Source organism: Artemia franciscana, chromosome 16 (assembly GCF_032884065.1).
Source record: "Artemia franciscana chromosome 16, ASM3288406v1, whole genome shotgun sequence".
NCBI classification, from domain to species: Eukaryota; Metazoa; Arthropoda; class Branchiopoda; order Anostraca; family Artemiidae; genus Artemia; species Artemia franciscana.
Window position 1 is genome coordinate 37875123 of NC_088878.1, and position 21255 is coordinate 37896377.

Here is a 21255-nt window from a genome sequence, read left to right on the forward strand (position 1 = left end):
TAAACTGATTATTCACGAAATTCTCTTTACGACGAAAAACAGTGATTAAACTAAGAAACCTGAAGTGATATACTTACTGCTGACAGAGAATTGAAAAGATTTCTAAGGAATGATTTGAGAATTCTCAAAAAGCTGGAAATGAGAATCAATAATAAATACGAAAAAAGAGAATTATAACGAAAAAGGGTGTGTCAAAAAAGACACCTCAGATATCATACCTATAGCTGAGTCATTTCTCACAAATTCCGTCACTCCTTGGCTAGAATTTCCGCTATAATCTCCCATTCGAAAGAGCAAACCACTCTTCATATCTTTATCTAAAAAAAAAACAACAATTTCATAACTAAAACAAATAAATTTGATTGAAAAAAGTAGCAATGAAGGTCTAGTTTTTTTCGCTTTCGTCTCTGTGGATTCAATTTCATCATCTTATAACTTATCATACATACCTAGAGGCATTGTGGGAGAGGATAGATGGAGTCATTCAAACGTTCGACAAAAGCGACCTCCTCTCAGGAAAAATTTAAAAGTAAAGGTCTAAAATTCGCTTTCCCTATTGTGATCCCCCTCTCTCCCAAGACAACTGAACTAAAATCTACTCCTCTCTTCTAAAAAACGAACTTATGTGCACTTGTATTGGCAAAGCATTCATATTTCACTATTTTTTCTCTGCTGTTGTCTGTGAGAAGGAAATTTTTAGTTGTTGGCAACAGAAACAATCAAAAATGTTGGTGACCTCTCTCCCTAAGGATCAAAAATGACGAATCTCTTTATAAAAGAGTGAGAAAAAAAAAATGAAATCATGCAACTCTGTAAATATTAATCTGCCCCAAATCAAAGAGTAAAAAGACCCCATTTGGAATGAAGCAATTTTGTCTATAGGTAAGTCTATTTTTCCGTTGGTAAGTGGCAGGGATGCGTTGACTCTAGGCACCTAGGTGCTGCATCGAGCGATTAGTAGAGGTAAGTCTTTATTTTTAAAATGACCTTCTGATTCCTCCCTAATTCACATCTTAGTCCAATCGCATTACTTCATCGGTTATCATCAATATATGCAAAAATTAATCTAATCTTTGCTGTGAAAATCTGTTAATTACTTTAATCGTTTTAATAGTTAATTCTGAAAATGTTTCCTTTATTTTTATCAGTGACAAGACTGAGACCCTATGGGGAACGACGTTTCTACCCCTTGACTTCTATTAAATTAAGCATTCATTTTGTTTTTACTTGGCCATGGTCAGAAATTTTAGGCTACCAGGTACTAGAAAGAAGATAGATTTTATTAGGGCCTGGGGAGGTTTACAAACTTTATATCTCTACCAACTCTTCCGTTAAGAGCCGTGAATTTTTTGTGACCCCAAATTCTTTAACTAGGAAAACTACATTCTGCAACTAGGAAAACTTCTTCACTTCTTTAACTAGTAAAACTTCTTCTTGCCCAGAATTCATTAACTAGGAAAATTACACTCTTTAACTAGGGAAACTACACTGCTAGGTGAATCAAACTTTCAATTGCATATCTAAAATCCAGATTAGGGCCTGGGGAGATCTAAAAAACTTTCTATCTCTACCAATTCTTCCGTTAAGAACCATGACTTTTCATGACCCAGAATTCTTTAACTAGGAAAACTACATTCTTTAACTAGGAAAACTTCTTCACTTCTTTAACTAGGAAACCTTCTTCTTGCCCAGAGTTCTTTAACTAGGAAAACTACATTCTTTAACTAGAAAAACTTCTTTAACTAGGAAAACTACATTCTTTAACTAGAAAAACTTCTTTAACTAGGAAAACTTCTTCTTGCCCAGAGTTCTTTAACTAGGAAAACTACATTCTTTAACTAGAAAAACTTCTTTAACTAGGAAAACTACATTCTTTAACTAGAAAAACTTCTTTAACTAGGAAAACTACATTCTTTAACTAGAAAAACTTCTTTAACTAGGAAAACTACATTCTTTAACTAGAAAAACTTCTTTAACTAGGAAAACTACACTGCTAGGTGAATCAAACTTTCAATTGCATATCTGAAATCCAAATTAGGTTGTGGAGAGATTTACATACTTTCTATCTCTACCAATTTTTCCCTAAAGAACCGTGACATTTCATGACCCTGAATAGTTTTTTTGCTGGGCAAGTGGATCCTTCAAGAACGGTCTAAAGCCCGAATATGAGCCCTAAAAATGTCGAAAAGCCCTTAACTCCACTCTTGATCTACCAAAACGGCTTTGATTCTGTAAATAACTGTCATAAAACGATCCAAATTCGGTTCAAATAATCAAACTAGAATCAATGGACGACCGTCCCAAAGCCTACAGTCAAAAGTAAAAAATTCTAAGTGGAACTTATTTTTTTCTAAGGTGAAGAAAACAAGCACAACCAGGGGTCAAGAGAATTCGCAAAAGACATTCGCGGTAACACAGACACACACACACAAATATATATATATATATATATATATATATATATATATATATATATATATATATATATATATATATATATATATATATATATATATATATATATATATATATATATATATATATATATATATATATATATATATATATATATATATATATATATATATATATATATAGTCTTATTCAAGAGCTTCGAAAAACTTTAATTTACTAAACTCCAAACAAAGTTCTTCTTACTGATAATAGCATAGGTTGGGATTTTTTGTCTCATTGACTTTATTCCTAATTTCAAAGGTAGTATAAGGCTGGTGAAAGACCTCTCAATTGGCTTTCATGACCGCCTGAGTTTAAGAAGAAGAACCAGTAAAAATGACATTCATTTTAAGTAGTTAGCAACTCCTGATTATTCGCGAAATACAGGAGCGCACCCCAACTAATCCGCTCGTAGCGCTGAGTCCCCCTGGGACGAATTATTGATTAAAAATGTAAATCAGACACGTCTCGAGAAGACATTAGATTAGCCAGGAGTTCAAACAGTGATTTTATCTACTGAAACTTCACTAAGATTATTTTACCAGTAGGGTAAGGTCGTCGTAAATCCCCTGTTTTCCATGCGAGAGGGGCACATACACCATTTGAAGCAGATATTCTATGTGCTAGTTTAACTAAATCCTCAGAGGAAACTGGTTTCTTGTCTGCTTTGTTAATGGACTCCAACTTCTGTTTCGCTTGGTAAACAACAGTGGCCTAGAAAATAATTTGTGGTAAAATAAATTTATACAAAACTGGTCTTTAAGTCAAATTAAATAAACAAAAAACTTTTTTTCAACTGAAAGTAAGGAGCAACATTAAAACTTAAAAACGAACAGAAATTATTACGTATACGAAGGGGATTGACCACTCCTCGACACCGAGCTCTTTAGGCTGAAGTTTTTTGGTAGGCTACTTTTAAAAAAGCTCCTTATTGTTCTAACTAAATAACCCTTGTGTTTCAGGACCCGTTCTTAAAGAATTGAGACACAATTCAAACTTTAGCGTAAAGAGTAAGGTGCTGAGTAGGGGGCAATCCCTTTCATATACATAGTAATTTCTGTTTTAACTTTAGTTTTAACGTTGCTCTTTACTTTCAGTTGAAATTTTTCTTTATTTAATTTCTGATCGATTTTTAAATAGTGCCGTAAATCTGGCCCCACCACCACGGCGAATCCCCCCCCCTCCACGGAAGTTTTCTCTCGAAAATTCAACCTCGGTGAAAACTCACCCCTGATAATTACCATTATCAATTCCACAAGGAAAATTGAGACAGAAAAGAGAAAGCAAGACAAATAAAAAGAATTTTGTTTAGGAATTCTGACAAATTCTATCAGTGTATGATTTCCTCTGACAACTTTATCCCCTGGAAACTTCCCTCTCATAGAAATTTACCCCGTAAAAAAATCACCAGCAGAAAATACTCTCCCTTATACGAAAATTTATAAATACTTCCCTAATAACAAATACTATGCGTAAACAATGACAAATACACTCCCATTCCCCTGGAGCTGTTTCGAGGGGAGGGGTCATGTTATATCGAAAGGCATAGTTGTTGGGCCTTTCAAATATGATGAACAAAATGGCTATCTCAAAATTTTGATCGGATGATTTTGGGAGAATAATATCAATTATTATTTCCTTACCTTCTTTGCCAAGCAAGAAACTTAAGTGCTTAAAAATCAGTTCTTTAACAAACCCCCAAAAACTCAAAATCCATTTTTAACTTTTCCCACTTATGTGTGCATACATTTCAAATAAAGTCGGTATACGCTATCGCTGACGTCATTCAAAAAGGCAATACTCAATTTAGAATACATTTCGCACAGGAGAGGTTGAAAAGTGAAAAACTTGTTCAGGTTTTCCAGCTATAACTAAACAACTGACCTTCGTACCCTGAAAATAATGAAAAATAAAAATACAAATCTGAAACCACTACCTTTCAATTTACGAATAATATAAAATACAAGCCTGAGAAAATTTGCTTGATTTTCGAAAAAAGGGGAAAACACCCCTTAAAAGTCATAGAATAGTAGTGAAAATCATACTGTCAGATTCAGCGTATTAGAAAACCCTACTGTAGATGTTTCAAACTTCTATATGCAAAAATGAGGAATTTTGTATTTTTTTGCCAGAAGAAAGATCACGGATGCGTGTTTGTCTTTTTTTTCAGGGGCAATCGCATCGACCCAGTGGTCCTAAAACTTCGTGAGAGGGCTAACTCGAACTGAAATTAAAAGTTCTAGTACGCTTTTTGATTGACCAAAAAGATTAGAGGGCAAATAGGCCCCTCTTTCCCCAAAATCATCCGATAACAAATAAAATAAAATGAAAATATATCGTCAACTTGTGTAGTCAGTGAAGCAATTACACAAACTGCACATTGACTCCAATCAATCTCTGAATCCCCTGGGTATACTATCGTAAGCAGGAGCCTAAGTGTCTCCTTGAATATCCAAGCGGTGTCGTTAGATCTTTATAAAAACTGGTGAGTATTTGAGAGTAGTAAATTTTCTTGGTGCGTATGAGCACATATGAAGAAACCTTTCCACGGTTTTTCAGGTGGGATAGAGGACAGAATTTGTTCCATTGAAGAAAAAAAAATACTTTGCAATCACAATGTAACCAGGAAAGAACACGAATCTTCACATTATGGAGATTAACGTATCACTAAATAATGATCAGTCGATGGAGTTATGTCGAGACAAGATTCTTTTTTTGAAGATGGAAATAACAGATAATATTTTATAGTAAAGACAAACATTCTCTCAGGTTGTAAAAACATTCGTGAAAAAAATACAAAAATTTCTTTTAAAAATTCCTTTGTACGATTATGCGTGTCTCCTAATCGTATAGCCTATCTGTAACAAGCCCCCTGTTTAAGAGAAGCTGGTTACACTGAACCCATTTAACTGAACATTCGTTCAACCGTAACCCGTTTGATTCAACCCCATTCAACTCAACCACTGTGTTATTCAACCCAGCGAATTCAACCTATCCTAAAGCTTGAATTATAAGGAGGTAGAGTTGATAGGGTTGAGCTAAACGGGGACTAAGTTGCATGATGGTTTAATTCAGTGAGGGTTGTGTTCAACGAGGTTCAATGAAACAGGGATTAAGTTGGGAGAAGGTTCAGTTAAATGGGCAGAGTTGCAGGGGGTTCCGTTAGACGAAGGCTTAGTTCCACAGGAACCGCTACCTAATAATTGGGTTTTTGTCATTTTTATCTTTGACTCTTAGTTTTTCAGTGTCTTCGTTTTAATTTCTCTCTCTCTCCCTCTCTCTCTTTACTATTTTCTGTAACATATTGTTACTTATTTTTGTCACACTTATTTGTCAATCTTCTCAACTTTTCCAAGAGGGAAAATTTTTATGCCAAATCCTCCTATTCCAAAAACAATTACAATATAATAAGTTAAAAACATAAGAAAATAACAAGCAATAAAGACTAATTATTTTAAATTAAGTGTAGAGAAAAATAATAATAATAAAAACAATGATAATAATGTATCAGGACTCTATACCCCAAAACATTCGTCTGAGTTTTAGCTAATCTTAGTTTTTTTTTATTCAGTTAAATTTAGGACTTTCCTCTCCGGGCAGTAATTATTGGGTTCCATCCCTAGTAAGTGGGTTCGATTACTCCATCCCTAGTAAGTGGGTTCGATTACTCCATCCCTAGTAAGTGGGTTCGATTATTCCATCCCTAGTAAATCGTCTCCCCCAAAAACTGCTAAATATTCGAAAGTCATAATTCTGAGTGAAAAACGTGAAAAGAATTGTTTAAAATAAAAATAGTACACCTTCCTTTAAGTCTGTATTAAATAACGAAAAAGGTTAAAATATGCTAAACTAATCAATCAGAATATGCAAAAATTCCTTCGGAATGATTATGGAGCCATATGAATGCACATGGACCTTAAAAGTCCAAAATACACGAAGTGAAAATCACTAAAGAGTGGCATAAAAACTTTAATTAAACTCAAAGTAGTCAAAAACACCTTATAATAAGGAGGAAAACTTGCCTTGCTTTCAAAACTTGACAACTGACATATATAAAATGACATTTAGAAATGTATCAGATTCCTCTACTTTTAGCTGGCTTGGAATAAAAACGACAAATCAGGGACAAAAAAAGAAAAAGAAATGGCTAAACTAGATATATTATCCTACTGTGTTTATTCTCCGAATTTTTGTCTGGAAACACGATTTACATTTTTCTTTTTTTTTTGACAGCCATATTAAAAGAAAACACTTTTCATAATAGGCACCGATGACTCTTGTTTTTAATTTGGCTTAAGAAGGCTGGCAGCCCAACTCTTATCTGAGGTAATTTCTTTTTGTTTACGATTAAGCCAAGCCTGAAGTAATATTGGACCCATTATTATCATCTTCTTCAACTATTTTTACCTCCTCCTCCTCCTTTGACATTCAAACCATCAAAAATGTTATCATTCTCCCTTATATTATTTTCTACAGCTGTACCATGACTGAATATATTTTCAGATTGTTCTGTCTATTTGTCTTGAAAGATTTCTTTATCATTAAACGATACTTTACTTCTATCTTTAACTTGACATTAACAATGAAATTGAACTTGCCATTGGCTTTAACGACCCCCCCCCCCGAAAAATAGAACAATGATGGACTAGAATTCGCACTTTCCCATTGTGACTCCACCCACCATATACACAAAAAAAACTAAACTTGCTCCCCTCTACCTTAAGGTCGGGCCAATAGGTGTACAGGTATTAATAGTAACAGGACGAGTTTCATTAAACTTCAACATATTTACCAGAAGTTGTTCTGCGTCTGATAGCTGCTTTTGAAGTTCATTTGTCAGTTTATCCATTTGGTTTATCTCAGCCTGTAAAGCAATGACTTTCTGGTGAACCTCAACTTGTTCTTCTGCTTTCTAAAACAAAACAAAAAGTAAATAAGCCATTGGCATAGAGTTCAGCCCTAGAAAGAATACTTTCGGATAGTCTTATTGTGGTCTATCCACACAGCGAAAATAGAAGTTGGACAAAAGTAGAGTATCCGTATTGATGCACACATGTATAGATCTTAGGAAACAGGGGACAACTGTAGAAATTTTTAGTGGGGGGGGGGGAGGTTAGGCCGCTCTTTTTACTAGAAACAAAATTCTCCCTTCCTTCTCATCAACCAGTGTCTAGTCTTGATGCCGAAAGCCGACAATTCCTAGCCAAGCCACAATTCAAATATACGCATGCCTGACCAGATATGTGGAATTCAGCTTGGATTTATAATCTTTCAAAATCAGACCTTATTCCAGATTTAAGCTGAAACAGTTTAGAAAACTAGTTTTTATCACTTTCAGGTATTTTCTTTTGTATCAATACTGAGAATAGATCATGCTATTATCAGTCCACTACTTACGTTTTCTTGCCTTTTTTTGCGACCTTTAAGAATGTATTACTTTTATTTCAAAAGGTGAAATTTTAGCTTTGCATAAAAAGCAATTACTATTTCTTAAACAATATGTTTTGTGGAAAATTAGTTTGTATCCAAAAGAAACTGAATTGGCATACGTTAAGCATTCCCTTTCTTTGGTAACCCCTTATTCCCCCTAAACCCAGCACTTGGAGTCATTTACTGCTTCATTTTTAACCATAAAATCAAAGCTTGCACATAACTCTTACTACCCTTTTCACTCAAAGACTTTATAAAGTGGGAAGCGAGCTTACAAGAGTGGCCTAGAAATTAATTTGTGGTAAAATAACTTCATACAAAACTGGTCTTTATGTCGAATTAATAAACAAAACAAGTTTTTTCAACTGAAAGTAAGGAGCAAGATTAAAACTTAAAACGAGCAAAAATTATTGCGTATATGAAGGAGATTGCCTCCTCCGCAACAACTCGCTCTTTACGATAAAGTTTTTTAGTTTGATATTTTATTGTAACATAAGTGCCGAAACCCTATAGGCAAGTGTGTATTCTCCTGATGAGGCCTTGTGTTGGGTGAAAAAAAATGAAAAAAAAAAAAAAAATACTTAAACAGTCCAACAGCTTGAGAGACACAAAAAACAACGATTTGACATCAAAACATACAATGGTGCAACTGGCAAGAAAATATTTCTGGAGAGATAGACATAATAAATAATTAATTAAATATTATGTGTAAGCTTTTGGTAATAGTAATCAATATTATACTTACTTCTATTATATAGGCAAGTGTGTATTATCCTGATGAGCCCTTGTGTTCGGTTGTCGCCTCTGAAATTATTTGTCTTTTTTATTGTTTTTAATATTTGGCAAATGACGACTTAAACTTACTTGCGACACGACTGCCTGTACATGGATTATTCTTTATGGTTGTTTGTGTACGGCTATGCTGTTTGGCCTATGTGATAGTATGGATGAGTAGGGTTAAGGCCTCATTCAAGTTCTTATCTTATTAATTACTAAAGTAGGAAAGCAGTCTTCCTTTCTCCTTCTGTCTTTCTTTTTTTTATGCTGTATTTTTATTTATGTGTGTGTGCTGTTGCATTGGTGATTTCTTTTTTCATTATAAGTAGCGATTACTATTTTTAAGCAATGTATTTGATTGCAAATGAGTTTTAATCACCTTAAAAAATGAACTGCTATGTGCCAAGCATTCCCTTTCTCTAGTGATCCAGAGTTCATTGATCTGAATATCCACTCCTTAGTTTTTTTAGCAGCTCACGCATGGGCTTTTATTCTCCTTGTGAAGCAAAGAACATAAAGTGAAGAAGTAAGCTTACAACCATTATCGTAGTATCCATTTTTTGTATTCTCAGAATGAACCATTTTATTGTTTTGCTGAACCAAATGATATTGCTTAAGAATATCATTTGTAGAAAATCAGTTTTTATTCCCAAAAAATGAATTAATATATGTTAAGCAATCCCTTTTTCTGGTACCCCCCCCCCCTTCCCTTCTACACCCGGCAGTTCATTGACCTAACTATCCACTGCTTCATTTTGTAATCTAGAAACAAAGGTTGTAAAATAAATTTTATTCTCCTTGTAACTCAAAGAAAGCATAAAGTTAAAAAACAAGTTTACAACTATTTGACGACATTCCTGACACTCATAGTCAGAAACGCCGTAATTAAAACCTTTATAAAATAAAGACAGTCGATCTCTCCTATTTTTTCAAAAGCAACATTAATATTATGAGGAGTAATCCCCCCCCAAGTGAGAATTGTTTTGTATTATTTTATGGAAAAATTCATTCATTCATCAAAGAAAAAAAAGATTTACAATCTCTTGAGCAATAACTCAGTTTGAGAACATCAATTGGTAAAGGTTACAAATAGTAGCTCTTCAAAAGGAGACATCCTAGAGCAAAAAGAGGCATAAGATTGCTAACTATATGCTCATATTCATAGTCTTGTCACGGTTTCAACAACTCATCTCCAGCCTTCCTCTAATGGTCTCATATAGCCCTAGGCTATGAAAGAAGTAACCAAAGAAATTTCGGAACTCTTACTTTATAACATGCTCCCCATCTTTATTTATTTTGAATCAGTGTTCGTCAATTAATGAATTACTTTTTCTACTTTTACTCAATTTAATTAATTGATTTAATTGATCAATTGAATTAATGAATTACTTTTTTCTACTTTTACTCAATTCAAGTAATTGATTTAATTAATCAATTTAATTAATGAATTACTTTTTTATTCAGCCTAGGGCTATATGAGATCATTAGAGAGGAGTTGGGGATGAATTCTCAAAACGTTGATAAAAACACGAAAATGAGCACAAAACCAGCAATCTCAAAATGTGTCTTTTTGGTCTAGGATGTATTTTTCTGATTCTAAATATAAAAAAAAGAAGTTTTTTTCAGCTGAAAATATGGAGCAACATCAAACCTAAAACGAATAGAAATTATTGCTTATATGAAACAGGCTGCCCCCTCCCCGAGACCTCATTCTTTACATTAAAGATTTTGTTAGAAACTAAAAAATATCTTATTATTCTAATTGAACGGCCTTTATGTTTTAGGTGTCTTTCTTAAAGAATCGGGAGAAAAGTCAAAACTTTAGAGTAAAGAGCGAGGTCTTGAGGAGGGGACAACCCCGATCATATATGTAATAATTTCTGTTGGCCACACTTTTGGCCAAAATTCTACTTTTTAAAACAATTAAAAACGTTAGCGTAAATAGCGAGGCGTTGAGGAGGGGACAACCCATTTCATATACGGAGTAATTTCTGTTCGTTTTAAGCTTTAATGTCGCTCCTTACTTTCAGTTAAAAAAACTAGTTTTTTTATGTAATTTCTGAATGTTTTTGAATTAATCCATGTTTGATTTTGGCTCTCCACACATAAATTATTAAAATGAAATTTGCATATTAATTCCTTTTTTGGTTAAATGGCTTTCTCTTAGTTTTGATCAGACGATTTTGAAAAATAAGGGGTGGGGAAGGAGGCCTAGTTGCCCGGCAATTTTTCGGTTACATAAAAAGGCAACTATAAATTTAAATTTTTAACGAATGTTTTTATTAGTAAAAAATATACGTAACTTAAGAATTAACTTACGTAACAAACTTTTATATTCTTAAATTTTTATTATGTATATGAGGGGGTTTGTACCCTCGTTAATACCTTGCTCTTTACATGAAATCGTAAGTTTTGTCCCAATTATTTAAGAATGACCCCTGAATCAGAAAGGCCGTAGAATAAATAGTTGAAATTACTAAAAATACTAAAGCATAAAGAGCGAGGTATTTATCTCCTCCTAAATACCTCGCTCTTTATGCTAAAGTATTTTAGAACCCCTCATATGCGTAATAATCTCTGTTCGTTTTAAGTTTCAATGCTACTCCTTACTTTCAATTGAAAAAACTTTTCAATGTTTATTTTTTCATTGTTTTTTTTATAGTAATTTTAGAAAATCCTGCGCCCTTTTCATTGAGTTTTTGTTCCCCCATGATATATTTCTCCAAGGAAAGATCCTCCCACATAGCCCCCTCCCCTCTACCCCACCCCCAAAACTAGAAAAAATCCCCTGAAAACGTCGGTACACTTCCCCAATAACCATTATTATATGTAAACACTGGTCGAAGTTTGTAACTTGTAGCCCCTCTCCCAGGGACTCTGGGGGAGTAAGTCATTCCCAAAGACATAGTTATTATGGTTTTTGACTATACGGAACAAAATGGCTATCTCAAAATTTTGATCCGTTGACTTTGGAGAAAAGATGAGCGTGGGAGGGGGCCTAGGTGCCCTCCAATCTTTTTGGTCCCTTAAAAAGGGCACTAGAACTTTTCATTTCCGTTAGAATCAGCCCTCTTGCGACATTCCAGTACCACTGGGTCAATAAGATCACCCCTGGAAAAAAAAACAACAAATAAACACGCACCCGTGATTTGTCTTCTGGCAAAAAATACGAAATTCCACATTTTTGTAGATAGGGGCTTGGAATTTTTGCTATAGGGTTCTCTGATACGGCGAATGCGATGGTGTGATTTTCGTTAAGATTCTATGACTTCTAAGGGGTGTTTCCCCCTATTTTCCAAAACAAGACAAATTTTCTCAGGCTCGTAACTTTTGATGACAAAGACTAAATTTGATGAAACTTACATATTTAACATCAGCATGAAAATCTAATTCTTTTGATGTATATTTTAGCATCAAAATTCCGTTTTTTAGAGTTTAGTTTACTATTGAGCCGAGTCGCTCCTTACTACAGTTTGATTTTACAGTGTGTACTACTACAGTGTGATGACCACGAACTGTTTGATGTTGATCCTTACTTTCAGTCAAAAAAACTTTTTTTTAAAAATTTAGTTTCTGATCGTTTTGATACAATGCCAGAAAATACAGCTCCCCCTTCATGGGAAATTCCTTCGCAAAGAGTTCTTTCCACTTAAAATACCTCCCCCTTCAGGGAAATTCCCCCAGACAATCCCATTCCAGTGGAAAATTCCACTCGGACAATTTCAGGGGAAAATTCTTCCGTAGGGCATTTTCACTTGAAAAAGACTTAAGTTTCTGATTGCTTTAAAGTCATACCAGAAATCCTCTAAATCCTCTCCTCTGTGGAAATGTTTTCTCACAAGAAGCCCCAACTCTACTCCTTAGTAGAAAGTTGCTACCGCAGAAAGTTCCCAATGGAAAATTTCTCTCGTGGGAGATTCCCGCCCCCTACGGAGAGATACTTTTCAGACAATTCCAACCCGGTAAAAAAATTCCCCGTGGATGATTCTCCTTAACATCTGTACATGCAAAATTAAGTTGGCAAAGATAAAGTAAGACAAATAAAAATAACTTCGTTTAAGAATTCTTGCAAATTTCTCTAGCGTAAATTTCCCCCACTGGAGATTTCCCTCCCCGTGGAAAATCCTCGTAACAGATAATTCACCCCCCCCCCCCAAAAAAAAGTATCTGTATACTTCCCAACAACAAATGGTATACGTAAACAATGGATAAAATTTATGACTTACATACCTTTCCCTAGGGACTGTCGGGAGTCATGTTATCCGCAACAGCAGCTATTGGACTTTTCAACTATGCTGAACAAAATAACTATCTCAGAATTTTGAAAATTTATATCGATCGACATTGAGGAAAAACGGGGATGGGGGAGTGACATATAGCAATCGCAAATTCTGTCGGTCTGTCTGTCTGTCGGTCCCGGTTTTGCTACTTTAGGCACTTCCAGGTAAGCTAGGACGATGAAATTTGGCAGGCGAATCAGGGACCAGACAAGATTAAATTAGAAATAGTCGTTTTCCCGATTTGACCACCTGGAGGGGAGTGGGGGGCCCGTTAATTCGGAAAAAATAGAAGCATCAGATCTTAATGAAATTTGAAAGGATCCGCTCTCTTTGGGGTAGTTGGGGGAGATGAGGGTTAATCCTGAAAAATTAAAAAAAAGAGGTATTTTTAACTTACGATTGGGTAATAGGATCTCAATGAAATTTGATATTTAGGAGGATATCGTGTCTCAGAGCTCTTATTTTAAATCCCAACCGAATCTGGTGACATTGGGAGGGGGAGAGTTGGGAGGGGGAAACCTAAAATCTTGGACAACAATTAAAGTGGAGGGATCGAGATGAAACTTGGTGGGAAAAATAAGCACAAGTCCTAGATACAAGACTGACATAACCGGAACGGATCTGCTCTCTTTGGGGTAGTTGGGAGAGGGGTTAATTCTGAAAAATTAGAAAAAATGAGGTATTTTTAACTTACGAACGGGAGATCGGATCGGACGGACGGGAACGGGAGATCGAGATCGGATTTGATATTTAGAAGGATATCGTGTCTAAAAGCTCTTATTTTGAATCCTGACCAGATCTGGTGACATTGGGGAGCTTGGGGGGAACCTAAAATCTTGGAAAACGCTTAGAGTGTAGGGATCGGGATGAAACTTGGTGGGGAAAATAAGCAGAAGTCAGAGATACATGATTTACATAATTGAAACGGATCCGCTCTATTGGGGGGGGGGGGTAATTCTGAAAAATTAGGAAAAATGACGTATTTTTAACTTACGAAGGAGTGATCGGATCTTCATGAAACTTCTTATTTAGATTCAGATCCTGTGACCTTCGGGGGAGTTGGAGGGGGAAACTGGAATTCTTGGAAAACATGAAAATTGGGGTATTTTTATCTTACGAATAGATGATCGGATCGTAATGAAATTTGATTTTTAGAAGGAATTCAAGTCTCAGAGCTCTTATTTCAAATCCCAACCAGATCTTTTGACATTGGGGGGAGTTGGAGGGGAAAATATTGGAAAAACACTTGGAGTTGAGGAATCGGGATGAAGCTTGGTGGATAGAATAAACAGATGTCCTTGATACGTGACTGACAGAATCGTACTGGATTCGCTCTCTTTGGGGAGTTGGGGGGAGGGGTTCAGTGATTTGGCGAGTTCGGTGCTTCTGGACGTGCTAGGGCGATGAAAATTGGTAGGCATGTCAGGGAGCTGTACAATTTGACTTGATAAAGTCGTTTTCCCAGATTCGACCATCTGGGGGGGGGGGCAAAAGGGAGAGGAAAAATTAGAAAAAATTAGGTATTTATAACTTACGAGTGGGTGATCGGATCTTAGTAAATTTTGATATTTAGAAGGACTTTGTGACTCAGAGCTCTTATTTTAAATCTTGACCGGCATTAAGCCTCTTATTTTCCTTTTTAAATCAATCTATTGATTCATAGAATTTTGTTAGAGCTCATACCATATGATCTCTTGGCTCTTCTCGCCTCGTCACAAGTGCCATATGAGCTCTTAGCTCTTGTTCCTCTCCCTTTAGCCCCCCAGATGGTCGAATCCGAAAAAACGACTTTATCAAGTCAATTTGTGCAGATCCCCGAAACGCCTACCACTTTTCATCGTCCTAGCACGTCCAGAAGCACCTGACTCGCAAATCACTGAGCCCCTGCCCCCAACTCCCCCAAAGAGAGCGAATCCAGTACGGTTCCGTCAATCACGTATCAAGGACATTTGCTTATTCTATCCACCAAGCTTCATCCCGATTCATCCACTCCAAGTGTTTTCCAAGATTTCCCCCTCCAAGTCCCCCCAATGTCAAAAAATCTGGTCGGGATTTGAAATAAGAACTCTGAGACATGAATTCTTTCTAAATATCAAATTTCGTTAAGATCCGATCACCTATTCATATGATAAAAATACTCCAATTTTCACGTTAACTAAGAATTCCGGTTCCCCCTCCAACTCCCCCCAATGTCACAGGATCTGGTCGGAATTTAAAATTAGTACTTTAAAGCACAATATCCTTCTAAATATCAAATTTCATTAAGATCTGGTCACCCTTTCGTAAGTTACAAATACCTCAATTTTCAAAATACCCCTCCCCCCAATTCCACCAAAGAGAGCAGATCCGGTCCAGTTATGTCAGTCACGTATCTTAGACAGGTTTCTATTCTTCCCATCCAGTTTCATCCTGATCTCACCACTTTAAGTATTTTCTAAGATTTCCGGTCCCCTCAACTACCCCCCCCCCCCAATTACGCTTGATCCTGTTGAGATTTAAAATAAGATATCTGTTACGAGGTCCTTCTAAATAAGAAGTTTCATGAAGATCCGATCACTCCTTCGTAAGTTAAAAATACGTCATTTTTTCTTATTTTTCAGAATTACCCCCCCCCCCCCCCCAAATTGAACGGATCCGTTCCAATTATGTAAATCACGTATGCAAAACTTCTGCTTATTTTTCCAACCAAGTTTCATCCCAATCCCTCCAATTTAAGCGTTTTCCATCATTTTAGGTTTCCCCACCCCAAACTTCCCCCAATGTCACCAGATCCGGTCAGAATTTAAAATAAGAGCTTTGAGACACCATATCCTTCTAAATATGAAATTTCATGGAGATCCAATCACCCGTTCGTAAGTTAAAAATACCTCATTTTTTCTAATTTTTCAGAATTAACCCCCCCCCCCCCAACTACCCCAAAGAGAGCGGATCCGTTCTGGTTATAAAATAAGAGCTCTAAGACACGATATCCTTCTAAACTTCAAATTTCATTGAGATCCGATCACCTGTTCGTAAGTTGCAAATACCTCATTTTTTCTAATTTTTAAGAATTACTCCCCCCCCCCCCAACTACCCCAAAGAGAGCGAATCAGTTCCGATTATGTCAATCATGTATCTGGGACTTGCGCTTATTTTTCTGATCAAGTTTCATCCCGATCCCTCCACTCTAAGTGTTTTCCAAGATTTTAGGTTTCTTCCCTCCAACTCCCCCCAATGTCATCAGATCTGGTCGGGATTTAAAATAAGAGCACTGAGACACAATATGATTCCAAACATCAAATTTCATTAAGATCCCATCACCCGCTCATAAGTTAAAAATACTTCATTTTTTCTATTTTTTTCGAATTAACCGCCCCCCCCCCCCAGATGTTCAAATCGGGAAAACGACTATTTCTAATTTAATTTGGTCCGGTCCCTGATATGCTTGCCAAATTTCATCGTCCTAGCTTACCTGGAAGTACCTAAAGTAGCAAAACCGGGACTTTAGGTTTCCCCCCTCCAACTCCCCCCAATTTCATCAGATCCGGTCGGAATTTAAAATAAGAGCTCTGAGACACAATATCATTCCAAATATCAAATTTCATTAAGATCCAATCACCCGCTCATAAGTTAAAAATACTTCATTTTTTCTATTTTTTTCGAATTAACCGCCCCCCCCCAGATGTTCAAATCGGGAAAACGACTATTTCTAATTTAATCTGGTCCGGTCCCTGATATGCTTGCCAAATTTCATCGTCCTAGCTTACCTGGAAGTACCTAAAGTAGCAAAACCGGGACTTTAGGTTACCCCCCTCCAACTCCCCCCAATTTCATCAGATCCAGTCGGGATTTAAAATAAGAGCTCTGAGACACAATATCATTCCAAATATCAAATTTCATTAAGATCCAATCACCCACTCATAAGTTAAAAATACTTCATTTTTTCTATTTTTTGCGAATTAACCGGCCCCCTACTCCCCCCCAGATGGTCAAATCGGGAAAACGACTATTTCTAATTTAATCTGGTCCGGTCCCTGATACGCTTGCCAAATTTCATCGTCCTAGCTTACCTGGAAGTGCCTAAAGTAGCAAAACCGGGACCGACAGACAGACCGACAGACAGACAGACCAACAGAATTGGCGATTGCTATATGTCACTTGATTAATACCAAGTGCCATAAAAAATTAGGTATTTATTACATTAGAAAAAAAAAATTTCTAAAAAATTAGAAAAAATTAGGTATTTATAACTTACGAGTGGGTGATCGGATCTTAATATATTTTGATATTTAGAAGGACTTTGTGACTCAGAGCTGTGACTGTGACTTATTTTAAATCAGAGCTGTGTAGTTCTTATTTTAAATCCTGACCGGTATTAAGCCTCTGATTTTCCTTTTAAATCCATCTATTGACTCTTAGAATTGTGTTAGAGCTCATACCATATGAGCTCTTGGCTCTTAGCTCTTCTTGCCTCGTCACAAGTGCCATATGAGCTCTTAGCTCTTGTTTGTCAATTAAAAGGGCAATAGAACTTTTAATTTCCTTTTGAATGAACCCTTTCCCGGTAATCTATGATAATTATTTCCATGCGATCACCCTTGGGGACAAAAAAAAAACAATATAAAAATAAATAAAATAACAAAAAAATCCGTGATCATTCTTCTCGTAAAAAAAAGAAAATTCCACTACTTTGCACTTGGGAGCTGGAAAAAAAAGTCTGGCGGAAAAAAAAGTCTGGAAAAAAAGTCCTAAACTTTAATTCGATGCAGGCTCTAGTCTAGGAATACGCAATAATAAGAACGAATTCAAAGAAAAATCGAGGGGTATGGGGAAGAAACCAATAAGACTTAAAAATTTCTGCAAAAAAAAGGGTTCTAAAAGATGAATTAATTTTTAAAACTTTTCCACAAAAAGGCTTATCAAAGAAAAGTAAAGAGCTACATTTAACCAAAATAAGTAGAAATAAAGTTAAATTAAAAAAAATAACCATTAATAAATAAATGAAACTTAAACAGAAAAGGTGGGGTAAAGTATAGCGGGTCAACATGCAAAATGTGTTGTGTACAATTATTCTGCATATTTTGAAATAAGAATCATTTTCTGACTTCAAACTGTCCAAAACACTTAACACCTCCCCCCCTTATGTGCAATTATATAGACCAAATTACATAAAATAGCGACGAAGACCACACTGCCTTTCCATAACAAACAAATACAAAATAGAAACAATAGGGAAAATCTTTTCAAGACAGTGGAAATCAGCACAATACGAGAACAAGAGAGAAAAAATGTATATATAAATAAACTTACATTAAATTGTGAGAATTAAAACTAAATAATGGTATTTAAAAACTTTTTTTAAAAACAGCCTTAGCATCCTTAATTCAACGAAGTTCAACCAGGACTTCTATATCTGCCGAATAAAGAGACTACTTTATCTGCCACAGGAACCTGTTTCAGTAGAAAAGAGAATTTTGGACCTTTTTCCAGTGTTTCGATTTCCTGGGGTTCCAATGTTTTAGAAGAGAGGTTAACAATAGCAGGTCCAGGAGTGAATCTTGGAGAATAAATACGGTTTCTCATCGAAGATTCATTTCGCAAGCCTTCCAATTTTTTATAGAGGCGTTCCTTGGACAAGTGAAAATCGTGGCTAAACAAAGTCTTTTCTAATCTAACAACTTGAGCAAAATCAACAGTGGACAGGTTATCCAGCAAAAAAGTTTCCAACGATTTTCTCTCTGAAGAAATTATATGTCGTTTCTGTTTTTTGTCCTTAATAATATGGACTAAGGTTTTTAACCGTAGTGTATGGGCGAATTGCGCTTCTTTCCGGGTATTTAAATGTAATTTATATCTTAAAGACTTGGGAATAGGGTTTTCATTTCTACAGGATTCTAAAAATTTTTGCTGATTGATAATATTAGCATGTTTTTTACCTAGTCCTGGTTGAACTTCGTTGAAGTAAGAACATTATTTAGTTTTAATTCTCACAATTTAATGTAAGTTTATTTATATATACATATTTTCTCTCTTGTTCTCGTATTGTGCTGAAGACGGCCTTTGGACATAGGGCCGAAAGATTCACAGAACTGATTTCCACTGTCTTGAAAAGATTTTCCCTATTGTTTCTACTTTGTATTTGTTTACCAAATTACATATTTCCCATCTATTCTGTCACTTATCTTTGTCTTCTCTCATGCTGAGCTGAAAGAAACTAACAAAGAAACCGGTTTGTTCTCGAGTTTTACACAGCGTAAACTTGACTGTGTGGCGCGTAATATACAAGTATCAAAATTTCTTCCCTCTACCAAACAAAAAAAACAAAGTTCAAATAAAATTCCTAAATTTGAAAAGCCTTATTTTCCGTGGGGGGATTTCAACGGGAAGTTATTTCCGGGGTATTTTCCAGGGGGGAGGTAAATGAACCTGAAGCAAGATGGGGATGGTGCTCTTTTTGCCCAATCTTACCAAGATTTAAAAGCTGGGAACTGAGTAGAATGGTGAAAGATAGATTGCTATCCTACCCGGTGAGCAGCTGAACAACAGGCAGTTCATATTTGATAGAGCTAGTCTAATAGAAGAGGGAGGTAGTGAAGATGTAAGAAGGCTGTTTTTAATTATACTATGGAGTTAAAAACAAGAATGAATGAAAAAAAGAAATAAATTATGAATAAAGGGAAGCAAGTATATATCCATTCTTAGTAAGTTGTGAAAGCTGGGAGCTGAATATGATGGTGAAAGATAAATTACTAGCATCGACTGATGACAAAATGTGCGGGCAGGATCAAAGGAAGGCAGAGCTGAATACAGCCAATGAAAATTTACCTAATATCCATGGGATTATATCCAAAAAGTAACATGTAACTCTGTTGTGTTAATTAGTCAAAGGCTGAATTGAGACTTAAATTGGGATTGAGTTATACGCGCCTGTATGGACTAACCCAGATTACCGCTTTCTAGAATACAAAATTAAAGAAGCAATGTTGTAGGCCCAAGAGCTGGATAACTAGCTATAAGTTGATGAAGGATACAAACTAACCTTAATATATGAACAAAACTGTCTGAATCTTGAAGTTTAGATAGGCCTGTGTCAAGACATATAAGCGGGAGTAGACACGCGTATGAACACTCCTTAAAAGGCAGTATTTTGTTGCTCATGGAATGGTTTCGTGTAACTACTTTTTTAAATTTTTTATTCACACTTTCCATATTTTTTTCTTAGTGCTTATAAAAAGTTTTTAAATTTGTATTATTTACAGAACATTCTAAACAAGCAAAAGATTTTTGACAGCAGTAAAGTGGTTCTTAAAAATGAAGAATAAAAGACTTTCACATACCTCAAGCAACTGTTTCATATTATTGTCAAGAAAAAGCATAGTATCAACAATTTCTTTAATACTTTGGGTTCGGTTTGCTCGTTGGGATGTCACAACTTCTATCAGTTCTCTACAAAGAAAAACAAGGTGTGATTATAACAGAATACTAGAAAAAAGTATAATATTATATTAATATTTAAAAATAAAATATTATTAAAGTGCCGAAATCCTATAGACAAGTGTGTATTCTCCTGATGAGCCCTTGTGTTGGGTTGTTGCCTTTGAATTATTTGTCTTTACTGTTTTTATTGTTTGGTAAATGACGACTTATACTTATTGACGACACGACTGCCTGTCCATGGATTATTCTTTATGGTTGATTGTGTATGGCTATGCTGTTTGACCTATGTGATTGTATGGATGAGTAGGGTTACGGCCTCATTCAAGTGCTGATCTATATTAATCACTAATGCAGGAAAACAGTCTTCCTTTTCTCCTTTTTTTTAATGTGTTTGTGCTGTTGCATTGGTGATTTCTCTTTTCATTATATATATATATATATATATATATATATATATATATATATATATATATATATATATATATATATATATATATATATATATATATATATATATATATATGTGTGTGTGTGTGTATTCTTAATAACTTTTGATTCAGCGTTCAATGATTTAACATCTAACTACAATTCCCTGTCTGCATTCATTTCAGTGAGGTCATAATTTATCCCAAGCGAGTTCTTGACCTAAGTTTTTCTTTAAACTGTGTCATTGACTTGTTTACTCTGTCGTATGCCAGGCTGTATCGAGCCATTTGCCTGTTCCTTTTTAAAGTACGCAGCAAAATTTCTCCTGATTCACCTGTTTTGAACTTGACGCATGCGCTGAGAATGACATAGTTATATAATATGCAGCAAACGTTTTTTTTATATTTCTTGTGTATGTGATCCAAAGGGAGCTGTTTATATCTATGTACCCTGTTTGAATTTTGTCTGAAGC

General features: G+C 35.4%; 1 protein-coding gene across 5 annotated transcripts in view; it reads right to left on the reverse strand.

The window, feature by feature from the left end:
• LOC136037420 (mediator of RNA polymerase II transcription subunit 4-like) overlaps positions 1-21255 on the reverse strand; it is a 37723-nt gene that overhangs the window by 7822 nt on the left and 8646 nt on the right. For all 5 annotated transcript variants that reach the window (XM_065720195.1, XM_065720194.1, XM_065720198.1 and 2 more), the window contains exons 2-5: positions 20258-20366; positions 7247-7366; positions 2997-3168; positions 219-317 (exon numbers count right to left, since the gene is read on the reverse strand). In XM_065720195.1, the coding sequence (XP_065576267.1) occupies positions 219-317; positions 2997-3168; positions 7247-7366; positions 20258-20366 (500 nt within the window). The remainder of the gene's footprint in view (positions 1-218; positions 318-2996; positions 3169-7246; positions 7367-20257; positions 20367-21255) is intronic.